Genomic DNA, 16,667 nt, shown 5'->3' with positions numbered 1-16,667 from the left:
CACAAAAATAAATGAAATAAAGGATAAGCATGAAAATAACATTTTTAAGGGTTTCAAAGGGAGGCATTTCTTATGTAAGCCCAAATAAGGTAATATTCGTTTTAATTTGGTAGTTACACACAGTAGTTGAAGATTCATGTCACTTTTATCTATTTTTTATGCTTTTAAAGATTTTCTATCATATGAAAACATGTTATCCAATATTAAAACATTAATTTACAAAAGATATAACACAAACAATATATCTAAGAACATTATTTACACATTAATAATACCTTCTTTAATTATGAAGAACATTGTCAACATAGATAAATGACATCTTCTTGAATTAATACCTCAAGGTTTTACCTCTTCAACCAATCACGTTACGATCCAAGAGCTGAAATAACTTTAGTTAATGCCTCTTAGGTGTTTAATAGTGATATATATACACACCAGTGTTGAAATCAACTCCAAATTCTTCCTCAGTATTTCCTTTAACAATACTGTATATCAACTGTCGTCCTTGTGGACTTTCAGCAGCAACAGACAGAACAGGTGACCTAGGTTGTATGTTTTCAGGAACAGACACTTTGTAGAATGGTTTTTCAAATGCTGGCATGTGTCTGTTGACAACTTTTATGAATACAACCACCTCAGAATGTAAAGAAAAGCTTCCTGTGAAAGAAGTAACCATTATAAGTATGTCAATCATGTCTTATATAAAAGTCCAAATCTCAATTGTTATTCTATCTGTCAATAGAAAAGAAAACTAAAATATATATATATCATAATAACTGTTTTGCTTGTAAACCATGCTAATCCTATTTCAAGAAGCCAAACAAAAGAATTTTGAGAATTGGTAAATGACTTAATACTCTAATTCACCAATCATATTTATATTGCATCAAGCCTGTGACCTCACTAGAACATGCCAACATCCCAGTTGGGGTTGTCACTCCAGGTTTGGGAATCACTGCTTTATGTCATGCATTGTACATCAGGAATTACATTTTATAATCTTTTGTATTGATATTTGAAATATATACTAACCTACAATGAATCCACATGGCACTTACGGGATCTTAGAGAATGCTGTTTATTTTATTTGAAACTAATGTATAATATATTACCAATAAAAAGAAAAAAAGTCACCCAGTAAGAATTGTATCTTAAAATTTACTTTTCCATTTCACAGATTTTAGTCCCATACTAATAAATAATAATATATAAAATGAACTGTTTTACCATTATCATAAGCTGCAACAACAACTTCATAGGCAGTAATATTAGGTTTTAAATGATGCTGTAGATGAAGCTCGCCTGACACACTATCAATACTGAACAGATTTTTGTCACCTTTAACCAGCTCATAATGAACATATCCATTCAAACCCACATCCAGGTCAACAGCCTGCACCTGCAAATTACACCGCACAGCTATTATCATTATCCTTTACTAGATATATTTATTATTACAAGTATGCATTTTCCTACACAAAATGAAACTTTCACAATATTTTGTAGAAATTTATTTAAATATCTGTTGGCCATTTGTTACCAAGCTTAATTAATTTATACTGTTATTCTTCAAATACTTATCTTTTTAGTATTATGTATGCTACACAGCAATTACAAAAAATATCTATAAACCATAACAGAATATATATATACCTTTGTAAGATATACCTGTTGTAACATTTGTGATAATTAAAAAGGACAATATTTCATAAATTCGTTTAGTCTTTATATTACAAAAATTCAAAATATCTTACAACACCCTACCTTATAAATCACTTCCCCAGGTTGAGTTTCAATAGGTACTACAGAGTAATAGGGTAGACTAACAAAAACTGGAGCATTGTCATTAATGTCTAAAACTGTTATTTCCACAAGTACGTGAGCTACCCGAGGAACGCCAGTAGCCATACTTCTCACTTCTATAGCCACTGTGTAATGGTTTACTTTCTCTCGATCAAAAGGCTTTCCTGTTGTCTGTAATACTCCAGAAGTCTTCCCAACCTTGAACATGTCAGACGGGTTCAGGATGCTATAAATCACATGTTCATTTAATGCATTTCCTACAACAGAGACAATAGTAACTCTACAAACTTCTGTTGTATTCTCCATGACTGTAGCCCTGTAAACTTCCTCAGAGAAAGCAAAACCACTAAATTTGGCCTTCTCCACCTTCACTAAAACTTTAGTGCTATTTTCAAACACCCCATCTTTTGCTGCTACTATCATCTTGTAAGTGTATTCTAAATCAACTGGATCTTTTACAAAAATTTGACCTGTGCTTTCATTAATAAAAAACTTTGTTTTATGATTACCAGAAACTATTGCATATTTTACACCAATCTCTGTATCAGAATCAGGATCAAATGCTTTAACCGTAGTCACAGCAACACCTTTGTATGTTGGCAGCAGTAAGACAGCTTCATACATGTGCTTCTCAAACTGAGGGGAGCAATCATTAACATTGAGCACCTCAATAAAAACCTCTGCAGTTCTTTCAGCACTTAGACGAGGCCTACCCTTATCCATCACTTGGACGCCAAAATGGAAAGAGGATATTTTCTCATAATCCAAAGTTCGAATGGTGCGTATGGAACCTACAAGGAACATGTACCTTACTATATATGAGTATTTTATAACATTGGTAAGCATGAAGTGAATACAAAGAATTTGTAGAACTTACTTAATTTACAAGAAATGAAAGATAGTACACTTTATAATTGTAAGTTTGTGTTTTGTGTATTTGAAGTAATGTAACTTGGTTATAAAAAAAAAAGTTCTATTTGGAAAAAATATAATTTATCAAAAATCTCAAACCATAATTGTGGTGTTTTTGTTGACACTTAAGAACTTTTTGATACATACACTTTCTATTACCTGGCAAAAGGAAATGTAAATTGGCAAAAATCATTTGATGACAAAATGATAAGGTAAAAATTGCAGCCTACATTTTCCCAAAACTAGTCTGGATTCTATTAGAAAAAAAATATAAAATTATTCTAATTTGAAAAATAAAGAATATACTAATAGGTCATGATAATTTTGAAACGTAGATTTTTGAAAAAATTATCCCAACATGAATCAACAAAACCAAGAAATAGGAAGTAATGTTCCTATGTCAACTTTATCATGTTTCCTCCACAGTTATACAAATTTCAGGACTTGCATATCAGAAATTTTAGAAAGTGGGTATTGGTTGTAAGTAAAAGAGAACAAGATAAGCAGAATTTGATGAGGTTTGAGATGTTCACATACAGAAAAATATTGTTGTCTAACTTTTTTCCAGGCATTAATTACATTGATAGTTATCCCAAAGTGTTTGAGTTATTAATGATTTTTTATGCTACATCAATTCCACAAACATATTTACAGCTTGCATCCACTAGTTGTTGAACTTCTTAACTAGAACATTTGACTCAAATTATATTCTAATGATCATGATCCTACAATGACTTACAGATGTAATCTACATTAATTTACATTTAGTTAAATCTTATCATACAGTAACAACACTACACATAAAACTATCACAAGTGTAACCATCAACCTATTGCAATAACTTGGTAGGTAAGTTAAACTTCAAAATACTACATAGTTTCCCAACATATAAATGGACTTGAACTACATATTTTTAAAGACAAATGTTTACAGCAAAAACTTCATTTTTCCACTTTACTTCCTCTAAAAAATAGCAAACAAAATGAAAACAGTTGTAAGAGAAAAAAAGTGTCAACTCTACAAAAAAGTTTATTTATGTAATTTACTATAACCTTACATACCTCTATAAATCAAGTATTAAACTACAGACACAACTAAATTTGTTCATTTAAAATTACCCTTGAATTAGTTTTTCATTCTGTCATGGTAAAGTTTTTCTATAAGCTAACATTATGAAGTAAAAGACCATAAACTCCAGAACAAAGTTTGTTTGTTTTTTATTTTGCTCATTGTTTCATTTCAGATATGAAAGCTTTTAAGGGAAACAAGTTAAGCAGTAAGCTTTTTATTAATGGGTTACATAAGCAAAAAGGATCAGAGGGATACATAAAATTTAACAGAAAAAACATTTTTTATAAAATTACTAATGTGTCTATTGATATAAAATGCATGTAAGTTAATAATGTGTGTATATATGTTTCTTATAGCAAAGCCACATTAGGCTAGCTGCTGAGCCCACCAAGAGGAAATAAACCCCTGATTTTAGCATTGTAAATCCAGACTTGCCAATTAATAATGTACACAGAAACAAAGCCAAAATGGTATTTAATTTACCAGTAATATTACTGTCATAGATGACTGTGTAAAATTATATTATTTTTAACATATTTAAAGTTCAAAATTTGTTGAATCTAGTAAACAAGCAGCTCTCATCAGAGCTTATGGTTTTTGTAATTAAAATATGTTTTTTAATAATCTTATGCACATTTTTTCCTATTCTTTTTTGACAGAAAGTGCCTTGTTTCACAAGTGCACCCATCTAAAATGAAGAAACTTCCGTTTAGTTTATAGCAACTTTTTGTAAGGTAATATATGCATAATTTGCAGGTTTTGTGAAAAGTAACATATTCCATTATAATTAAACTTCTCAACAGATTCTAATCACATTTTTAATAAGAAAACTTCAAAACCAGTTAAGCCTAAATCATGTAACTTACCAGTACTAGAATCTATCTGGAAATAATTATATGCCAATTTCTCTACAATCTCATACACCAGGTGTGAATTGAAATCTGAGTCTTCATCGACTGCACTGACTACAAGGGGAGTACTTTTATTGGTCAGCACCAAGGTTCCGATTTTTGCTAACTCACTTATTTCTCCATAAAAACTTGATTCAAGAAATACTGGAGCATTGTCATTTCTATCAAGTACATGTATTATTACTACTGTACTGTCATTCATACTAACTAGGTTTATTGCATTAATAGTGAGATTATACACTTTAGTTTGTTCATAGTCTAACCTTGTGGCCGTATGAAGTTCACCTGAGTGGGGATTAATAGTAAATTTGGCTTCTTTGTTACCAGACACAATTTCATAATACACTACAGATTGACTGAAGGCTGTAACAGTTGTAACAACAATGCCAGGCTTTTCATTCTCATAGAGTTCTACAATATACTCTCGTTTTTCAAACTTAGGAGCAGAACGATCAGGTGCTGTTACTATAATATGGACACTAGCTGTGCTGTCCTTATATATGGTTCCTTTGTCAGTAGCTTGGATGGTGAGATAATATTCTCGCATAATGTTTCGATTGAGTTCTTTGGCCACTAAAATGATTCCTGTCTTAGGATCCATGGAAAAGCTATTTCCTTCATTTCCTATAAAGATTAAGCATATCAGAGAATTTTGTTGTTATTTTAAAGCAAAATCAGATGCATAGTATTATATCCAAAATAAAGTAATATACAAGAGGTGCCCTTTATCTTTTTTTTTACTTTTCATGTATAGCAAATAAAAGCCAATAACAGTATAAAAATGTATCTCAGACCAGCTGGTATGGGTATTAACACTTTTACTAATAAAGCAGAGAATAATATTTCAACCTTCCTAAGTTATCTTCAGGTTTATTAACCTGGAGGTGACCTGGGAAGTTTGAAACATTGTTCTCTGATTTATTAGTAAAAATGTTAATACTCATACCAGCTGTTCTGAGATACAGTTTTATACTGTTATTGCCTTTTATTTGCTATCCATGAAAAGTAAAAAAAAAAAAAGAGAGATAAAGGCCACCTCTTATAACATATGCTCAAGTTAGGAATCTGTATTAACATGTATAAAGTAAACAAGGTTGCCAATTGAAATATCAGTAATAAACCATTATTTCTAATCAAATATGGCTTCTACTTTTAAACATATATAATTACTGTTTATATATAGTTTTTTACACCTTAAAATCTCAATTAACAGCATTACCTTTCATAATTGCAAAGTTTAGTTGTGCATTTCTACCTTTGTCCCTGTCTACAGCAAATACCTGCACTACAGAAGTACCAACAGCAGCTGTTTCATAAACCCGACCTTCAAACTGTGGAGAAAGAAACTCAGGTGCATAATCATTGTGATCTTCTATATTAATCACTGCTCGAGCAAAATTACGTTTAGAAGGAGTTCCACGATCCTTAACCATAAGTGTTAGAATGTGCTGATGACACACTTCATGGTCAAGAGGCTTAGCAATGGACAGGATACCTTTACTTGGATCCATATGAAAATGTTCTAAACTTGATGGGCTGGCACTGAAAATTAAATAAAATACAAATAATTAAAATATTTATATGAAATAAAAAGTTTCTTTCTGTTTTCATTCAAAATTTAATTCAAATATTTGTAATTTATATTTATAGCCAAGCTACTAAGACTGTCTGCTGTAAGTTTTGTTATGAAATATTAATTTTATAGTAATGGTTTTACCTATTATAAATAGAGAAGAACAGTTGTTCATCTCTATCTTGATCCTTCGCTGACACTTGTAATATTTCCATCCCACATTTAGAACTTTCATTGACTGTTATCATGTGTTTAATTTTGCTGAAAACAGGTCTGTGATCATTGATATCCTTCACTTCCACATTTCGCTGTGAAAATTTTGTTCAAAAATAAATGTATATGACCTCAATTACTATTAAGTATCAAGAAACATAATCAAAACTAAGTTTAAGCTATAATGATTTCTATAATTTCAAAACTGTTTCAACTTTAACATCTGATTTAATGACTGAAGTGATATTATACATTTCTGACTAACCATAAAACATTATTAACTCTTGAATGATACAAATCAACTGAACAGTTCCAATAATAGAATAATAACTAATAACATTGAAAATCACATAATATTTTATATGAAATAGACTATATCCATTTAGAAACTGTTATTCTATCAAATTATAATGTAATGTTTTCAGACAGCAATGGACCTACTGATTCATCTAAGCTATCCCCTAATCTAAACTAAAAGTATTAGATTAAACAATGAAAACCCTCAAAGCCAACCCTTTTCATTTATCTAGTTATCAAGCTTTCTTTTAAACTCACTTAAATTTACTGCCTCCACAAAGTCTGAAAGCAACCTGTTTTAAAGGCTAATCATCCTGTTAGAAAAACAAAACTACTTTAACTTAAGATACTTCATACCATGCCACAATTTATATTTGTGTCCCCTTGTCCTGCCATTCTCATTAGTAAGTATGAAAAAAGATGATACATCAATACTATCAGTTTCATTTAAAATCTTAAACATTCAACCAAATTTCCTCTAACTCTTACTTTTTTCAAGAAAAAAACAAATTCAAAGATCTTGACCTCTTTCACATGACAACCCCTCTATGCCAAGCACCATTTTAGTTGCCCTCTTCTGAGCCCTTTGCAACAATTTAGTGCCCTTTCTAAGGTTTAGGAGCCCAAGACTGAACACAGTACTCTAAATGTGAATTACCCAGTGACCTATACAATGGCATTACAACCTTTTTAGTATTTTATTCAATATTTTTGTTGATACAACTTAAAATACTATTTACCTTACCACTACCATTCAAGCACACTGCTTGGATGGCTTAAGAGACTGATAAATCATTGCAACAAGATTCCCTTCTTTTATGGCACCATTATTATGTTATTTTCATTAAAATTGCCCCCTACTAGTACAGCGGTATATTTATGGATTTACAACGCTAAAATCAGGGGTTAGATTCCCCTTGGTGAGCTCAGCAGATAGCCTGATGTGGCTTTGCTATAAGAAAACACACACACACTTATTAAAATTATACTCATAGTTCAAATTATGATAACCTATACATATTATCTTGCATATATTATGATTAAAACCAACTCACTAAATCGTTTTGTAAAGTAGCATCCTCCTCTTTACAGCCAGCAACACAAAAGACATTGATATCATCAGCAAATTTAGGCAATTTATTTACTATATTTATTAATCTATGTCACTGATGTAAATCAAAATGGGCAAAGTTCCTACTAAGACTGACCCTTAAGGTAACCCACTTGTGACATTAAGCTAATTTGAAATTAATTTATAATAACCCTCTGCTTTCTTCCATCCTGCCATTCTATATCCAGTTAGCAAACTTATTTTATAAACCTACAGAAAGAACTTTTTAACAAGTCTTTTATGTAACATCTTGTCTTTTTTTTTGAAAATCAGATACACCAAATATACACCTTTCACCCCATCTACATAAGTAGTAGTAACCTTTTCAAAAAATGTTAAAAGATTTGTAATGCAAGATTTTCCCTTAATGAAACCATCCAGTAAAATTAAAAATAGTACTAGATGACTCTGAAAAACATCTGTTATCACTTTTCAAAACTCTTCCCACAACTGATGTAAAACTAACAGGCCGATAATCACTGGGACAAGTCTTATAACCTCTTTGAAAAGAGGACAATAACCTAAGCCAACTTACAAGAAAATAGTAGCAAGTAGATTACATATTCAATCCTCAATCTCCTTCAAAACCCATGAAAAATTTTATTTGTTCAGTAGTCTTATCATTCTTTCACTTCCCAATTTTGTCTTAACAAGCTCATAATTAATGTGATCATCTTGTTTGATCTTGTTTGATCTTGTTTCCACCTATCAACTGTTCAAGATGAGGAAGACTGCTTAAACCTTCATTAGTAAAAACTGAAGAAAAAGCAGAATTAAATAATCAAGCCATCTAATAATCATCAGGTATAAGCCTTCCTTTGTCATTCCTCCAAGGTCCTACCATATCCTAACATTTTGTTTACCCTTAATGTATTTTAAACAATCCTTACTGTTAATTTTTATACTTTTAGTGAGCCTTTTTTTCATACACCTTTTTTGATGTCCTGATCTCCTGTTTTGCCATATTTCATGATCTTCTATAATTTGTAATCTTTATAAACCTCCCATCAATCCAATCAGTTTAAACTTTTGAAATTTGTGATACTATTTTATCATCTTATCCCTTATACCCTTTGTAAATCAACCTGTTTTTTGATTACTTGTAGCCACCTTTTAAGGAATACATTTATCTTGAACATTTACAAGAAGATAAAAATGAATAAAAAACATCAAATCAATCAGTATAAAACAAAAATTATTCATAATAACTAGCTAAGGAAAGATAATATAAATGGAATTCATTTCTTTATTATTACAGTGGCTCATTTTCTAAATTTCACATTATTATTTATAACTTTTCTAAACAAATGGTTCTTCACATACACACACACACATACACAGATCTAATTTTCTTTCTTTCAATTATAATTATTTTTCTGAATTTCTTCTACAAGAATTGTTTTCAAAAACAACTTGTCATGAATTATGAAATAAATATTTAAATTTTTTATCTTTGAAAAACAATAACATCCATGTTATCTCTTTGATCATATTAAGTATGTGGCAGTTGAAAAATTAGTAATCACTATACCAATAGAAATTCATAATCACTGCTTTCATACCAATTTGTTTGTATAACATCCATAGTAAACTGCTTGCAAGTTTGTTTTTTGGATACAAAAATTGACCAAAAAATTAATTTGCCATTTAGAAATTGCTCCAGTTTCATAAGGTAATCAAAATTATAAACATACTGAAAAACAAATTTCTACATAAGTGACTATGTTTAAAGAAAACCATTTTTATTTTGATGTTACTGAAATAACCCATACGTATTTTCACAAACCTTATTTTTAGTAAAATTTGTAGAATATATGTAAATATATGTCACAGTTGAATACACCTGCGAGTTACAACTTACTTTCATATGCTCCACCTTACATTTATCATAGTATTAATCTAGTTACAAATATTTGGAGATATAAAATGATTTGAAAGTTATAACAATCATTATTACAGTTTTGTGAATTGGCAAAAGAACCTTTTTTTCACTCTCTAAACATAAATTTTATCATTTATTATACACTTTTAGTACAAAACTTATACTGATACAAACCACTGTGTACACAGTATGGGTTCCATCTGTCACGCTAATATTTAAATCATACTGGCTGCACACCTCACCATCTACCAACCCTGCTAAAAGAACTGCACCACCATCATTCTTCATCATAAATGTTTCATTTGTATTACCACCTATTGAAAAAAGCAGTATAAAGCTTATGGTAAACTCCTATTCACTACAAGCAACATATGTATAATTTATATTTCATATGATAACTTAAGAAAATTCATGTAAAACAAAAATTGAATGTAACAGATAAAATACAAAGGATTCACTTATGATTGTAAAGTAAGCTTCTTTCATATAAATTGGTCTTCCAAAATCTATACAATCTTTTTACCTCTCTAAAATTCACAAAATATTATTCACATACTTTTTTAATGCTTTTCGACAAAAATATGACAATTTTATAACACAAATACAATGTTTCATTCACAACTATAATTCAGATTTATAATTTTAATAATTTTAGCATGTGTACTTGAAATTAAGAGATTCAGTAAGAACAACTACAAAAAAACAATAAAAAACTGAGAATTAACACCAACTACATATATTCTATTGATAGCTAAAATAATGTTAATGCTTTACAATGTTAAAACTGTACAAATGCTCTTGAGCAATCCGTGTCTTAAATGCTCCCTGCTAGTACAGCAGTATTCTTCAGATTTACAATGCTGAAATCAGGGGTTTGATTCCCCTTGGTGGGCTCAGCAGATAGCCCAATGTGGCTTTGCTATAAGAAAACACACTCCATGTCTGAAAATTAAACTCACCAACAATTGAAAACCATAACCTATCTCCATCCTTATCTTCTGCTTCAACTAGTGTAACCATTTCTTGTACTCTGTCACTAGCAGTAACCACATTGTATGATTCTGAATTCTTGATGACAGGAGGATGTAGAGAATTTTTAGGTCCTTCAACAACTTCAATAAGAACTCTTACTATTGCAGAGAGTCTTGGCTCACCATGATCATTGGCTTGTACCTAAAAAAATTATTCTGATAAATCTAAATCTGAAGAGTACAAAAGTTGAGTACACTATATTAAAATGATTTTGGAACCTCATCACATTGTTACAGTCCATGTTTCCACATCTGGTCAAGCTTTAGTACCCATGTGATTTTCCAAATGCTTGAAATATGCAATGATCAGATGTATATATTTCACAAGCATCTTGTTTACACTAACCTTTGTATCATCGGGTTCTCATCTGTTATAAGACACTACATTGTGGATGGTCCTGGGTCCCCTAAATGATCCATACCCCTTTGTTTTCAAGTATAAGTAAGTAAAATGAGTAACTATATATTAGAAATTCTAAATTCCCAATTTGAACACTTCTTTATTATCTGAGTATAAGAATATTTTGTGTCAGAAAGGGTTGTTGCACGCCTTTTCCCAAAGTGATCACTTTTCAAGAGATCACATTATGTACAAATGTCAGGCACTGTAAAAATGTAATTCTAATACAAACCATTCTAAAATGGCTTTGTATCAAATATGTTTGTCACTTGATTTGCTAATTTGCATATTCAAAATAATTTTAACAAAGCATACTCAGTCTTTTGCAAACTTAAACTTATAATGCAAAAGATGACAATCATATATTATTCAGTAAATCAACAAATGAAATAGTATAAATGTCATTATTTCAAACTCATAACTTTTAGACAGTGTGGATGCAACTGTGTAATAATATATGCATACCTTATTTATTTACTTGGAATTAAATCACTCCTAACATCACTATCGTTATTCCAGTAAATCTTTGAGTAAAAAAGAGTCATACACATTTATTTTGTAATATCAGCTACGATTAGTTACTACAGTGGTTTCAAAAACCTTTGGTCCACAACACTGCCTCAGTGCATGTAGGAATAACCTTTTTAAAAGTACCCTAATACTGTATTTATTGCAATAGAAATTACTATATAATACTTTTAATACTTCAGATTAATTATTTTCAGATAACTGATTGCAATACGTGAAGTTATCTCAAAGTGGCTATTTTTTAAACTCTCCATTCAATAATCAGATTAGGTTCTTAACCAGGCCATCTAAGGTCTTGGAAAATAGCCTCAAGGTAGTCTGAGAAATCTTCAGTTATTAGATAGTACATACATTTGTTGTTTTTTTTATTTTACAAAAATATCATTATATTTTGAAATAATGAAATCAATACACACAATATGTATGGTTCATAGCTTTCAACTATACTATAATGGAAATTAGTTAAACAACACAGAGAGGTGATTGCTAGTTTTAATTGATAAATTTCAATTAAGTACTTGATGAATTCAAAACTAAGTATATGTTATTTAAAGATTTTAAAATGTTAAATTTTCAGCTATTCCTGATATACAGGACTGCGAGGAATACAAATTACTTACTTCATATAAAATGCTAAGAAAATCAAATTATTTTACATACACTGATGTTATTGTTTGTTTTTTATCTATTTACTATTTTATAAATTCTTAACACCCTTTAATTTTTTTTCCTATAACCAACAATTAAATACCCCAATTACATTTTCGTTCTTCTAGCTAAGGTGATGCAGTTTGATTGTTAATCAATATGTTCTTCCTATTAAAATAAAATCATATTTTAGAAATTGTTACTTCCAGTAAACGTCATGCTTACAATGAGTTCATATTCTGTGCCAAACTGAAGAGGCTTCTCCGATGTGATAATTCCAGTTTTTGAACTAATATGGAAATAGTCGCTAGGGTTTGACTTTTGTATACTGTACTCCACATCACCATTAGCGCCTTCATCATGATCAATAGCAATAACCTGTGCAAAGATATTTCAATAAATAACATATACCAGTATCCTCACAATTTACAAGAAAATATGTGTAAGTGTGTGTTTTCTTATAGCAAAGCCACATTGCACTATCTGCTGAATCCACTGAGGGGAATCGAACCCCTGATTTTAACGTTGTGAATCCGTAGACTTACCGCTGTACCAGCAGGGGGCACAACAAAATATACAATAAAACTTACCCTCTTTATTAAATAATAATTGAATAGTAAGAAAATTAAGAGACAAAAGCAAAAAATTGGGTATTTGGCATTTTTAATGTGAATGACACCACATGCAACAAATGGGCTACATATACAGGTCTTCTATATAGACCCCTATCGCTCACAAGCATAAACATTTCTGATTTCGAACTACTAATGACAAGAAAGTCAGACACTCAGCAATAATTGCTCCCAAAATAATTTTGTCCAACTGTGAACCAAATTACTGGATTTACTATTATATTTAAACAACACAACATTCGTAGCAAAAAGTGTAGAGTAAAATCAGTATCACACCTGAGAAGCTCATCTCCAGGATGCGGAGGGTCCCAACCAAAAAAAAAAAAAAAAAAGAGATATTAAAGAATAGGGGGCTCCTCTCCTTTTATCTATATACAAAAGTCAAAATATCTCTGTTTGTTTGTTTGCCGCATTTACTTCACAGGTTACACTTCCCTCGTGTGACGATGCATGAAACAACAATTTTTCGTTGATGTACAGCGGTACGTCTACAGATTTACAACGCTTTTATCAGGGGTTCGATGTGGCTTTGCTATAAGAAAAAAACACACAAACACACACATACACGTGTCTATCGTCTGCTACCAGACCGATAATTTTATTGTTAACTTATACAATACACGAACAAATTATAAGCAGACTTGACATTTTTTGGTAAGTTTTACTTAACATTTAATTGAGAACATAGTATTATAGCCCGATTTAGTTATCGATAATTATTATAAGGTTGTTCAAAAAATAATAGCGGATTTTAAAATTTAACTTCAATAAGAAAGAAAAAATTCAAAAGCAACTTTACTAATTAAAACAGAAATCTAGTGAATCTACACACTTTTATCCACGAGAAACAAAATTATATATCCCATTACGGTTGTTGTTGTTTTTTTAATTTCGCGCAAAGCTACACGAAAGCTATCTGCGTTAACCGTCCCTAATTTAGCAGTGTAAGACTAGAGGGAAGGCAGCTAGCCATCACCACCAACTGCCAAACTCTTGGGCTACTCTTTTACCAACGAATAGTGGGATTGACCCTCGCATTACAACGTCCCCAAGACTGAAATGGCGAGCATGTTTGGTGCGACCGGAATTCGAACCCGCGATCCTCAGGTTACGAGTCGAGCGCCTTAACCCACCTAGCCATACTAGGCCTATTCCATTACCATAAAACTCTGAAGTTCTAGAACTCAAAAATTCTTTGAAGCCATTCTATGCTGATGCTCTGTTGTTGAATATTTTGTCCTGTGAAAAAGTTGTTAAAATGCTCGAAAAAGTGGTGTTCGGTGGACGACAGGTCTGGGGATTAAGGAAGATAAGGCAATGTTTCGTAATCCATTTCGTTGAGCTTCTGGGACGTCATTTGAGCAACTTGTGACTAAGCATTATCATGAAGCAATATTGGTCCTTTTCGATTGACTAATGCTGACATTTTTTCACTCGACTTTCTATTAATTTCTTTCAATCCTTGACAGTAAATCTCTGCAGTGATATTATGGCCCTGGTTAAGCATCTGTAATGGATAGCACCGGACACAGATCTCCATACAGTGACTATAATCTTCTACTGATACAACTTTGGCTTTGAGATGTGTTCTGGAGCATTGTCATGGTTGAGCCATTAATGTCGTAAAGGGTCCACTTTTGTCGCAAGTGTCAATTCGATCAAGAAATGGGTCATTTCTATTGCGTAAAATCAGCATATATCACAGTTCAAAACGTCAATTTTTCTGATTTTCACTGAGTGGAACCCACTTGTCAAGATTTTTTACTTTCCAGTTTGCTCGAGGTGGTCCAAAATTATGGAAATGCCAACACTCAATCCTTTTGCCACTTCTCGAACAGTTTGGAGCTGGTTTCTTTCCATTAATGTTCTCAGTTAGTCGTTTTCAACAGCAGAAGAACATCCTTTGCTCTCCTTATCTTCAAGATTGGCACCTCCACTACAAAACTTTTAGAGCTAACGCTGTACTATACGTTCGGAAGTGGTTCGTTCGCCCCATCATTGGTTGATATTGATATCGCTTTTGATGTATTATGACCAAGTTTGAATTCATGGAAAAAAATGATGGGCAACTTTTTTTCCCATCATTAATTGTAAGAGCCTGAAATATTGGAAATAAAGTTTTAGAAAAGAATTAAAGTACTTATGAATAGAAGAAAACTTTAGTTTTTCAATAACATATATGAAGTTGTAAAAAAGACAGGTTTCTTATCCCTATAAATGACTAAACTTTTAGTATAAAAATCTGCTATTATTTTTCGAACAATCTAATATATCTACTTATACATCATATATTTATCCTCACGCACAAAATAAATGTACGCAAAATTTGAATATTGTGTGTGGAAAAACAAAAGGTAAGCCTAGCCTATAAAATACGCTGTCTACCATAATATAGATTAAGTGAAAAAAGTAAGGCTTACATTAAATACTAATTGTGTAAAATGATATTAAAGTCAAGTCAGTGAATGTATTTTATTCTACTTTTTATCTCTCCTAGTGGTTTCATACCTGAAAACGGATTTCTTTTTCTGTTGATATATAATAAAGTAGAGTATTCCATTTTGTTTTTAGTATGTTTCCTACATCAATGTCATAATTTGAATACTCTGTTACTTTCATAAAAATATATTAAATTTACATTAAAGCAAATTCAACATAATATTACACATATATTTACGTTTGAAATTTCAATTTTTAATGAGGGTGTGTGTCTGTTTTTCTTATAGTAAAGCCACATCAGACTACATGCTAAGTCCACTTTAGAGGAGGGATGACGGTGGATGTAGGAATAGAACTAGGCTTATCCTGTTCCCCAAAGATAATTTAAGAGATACTAAAAGGTATCGTAGTATAATGGAATTTTTGCTTATATGATGCTGGAAAAACGTTTTATTAGGCGATATGCAACCCCAACTTCGCGACATTTTCATCCTGTCTGCATGTAGATTTGCAATAGGGATTACGATTACCAGTTTCATCCCCGCTTCCCGTCACGAAGAACTTTATTTTTCTCCATTCTCAGTGTGCAGATATGACGTCATGAATACGTCACATGCAGATCCAATGCACTGGCGCCACGAGTAATTAAAAAATAATCTTCCGACTTACGAAATAATTGAACTGATCTTTCAAATAAATAACTTTTTGACCAAATAGGTAAATCTAGAAACACTATTATGATTACTTGAAACTCGCCGTGACGAAGAATATAAAGGTTTTGAACCCAAAACAAATGTTATTTGCTTTTATTGCGTAATTAGAAGCACGTGAACCAACTTGTATAAGATAATCTAAATATTCTCCATAACGGCCTATTTATTCTTGCCAGTGAAAAAAGGAACAAAAAACATTGTTCATAAGGAAGTCCCGATTTAAAACGGAATAGTAGTTTATTTCAAAAATCAAATCTAATGTTGTTTTCTTTCTTTCATAAATTCAAAAGATATTTTTTGCTTATCAAAAAATGGAATTGGTAAACACATGCATTGGATAAACTCATACAACGCAAAATCAATCAAATCAATAGTAAGAACCACAAGGAAAAGAAGGTCCGCCACAATAAAAAAATCTAGATAAACTAAGGTGCCAACAACAAAACACACGCCAACACGACGAACCATCAACCAACCTCATAATTAACAGATCCGACGGACAA

General features: G+C 31.3%; 1 protein-coding gene across 1 annotated transcript in view; it reads right to left on the bottom strand.

Annotated features, from left to right (window-relative positions):
* The window catches only part of LOC143230803 (fat-like cadherin-related tumor suppressor homolog), a 236,155-nt gene that overhangs the window by 54,764 nt on the left and 164,724 nt on the right, over positions 1–16,667 (bottom strand). The window contains 9 exon segments of the mRNA XM_076464964.1: positions 436–657; positions 1,228–1,399; positions 1,765–2,594; positions 4,653–5,321; positions 5,917–6,239; positions 6,415–6,578; positions 9,948–10,087; positions 10,733–10,946; positions 12,606–12,758. Of these exon segments, the coding sequence (XP_076321079.1) occupies positions 436–657; positions 1,228–1,399; positions 1,765–2,594; positions 4,653–5,321; positions 5,917–6,239; positions 6,415–6,578; positions 9,948–10,087; positions 10,733–10,946; positions 12,606–12,758 (2,887 nt within the window).

Source organism: Tachypleus tridentatus, chromosome 10 (assembly GCF_004210375.1).
Source record: "Tachypleus tridentatus isolate NWPU-2018 chromosome 10, ASM421037v1, whole genome shotgun sequence".
Classification (NCBI taxonomy): Eukaryota; Metazoa; Arthropoda; class Merostomata; order Xiphosura; family Limulidae; genus Tachypleus; species Tachypleus tridentatus.
This window is presented reverse-complemented; position numbering and strand designations above follow the sequence as displayed.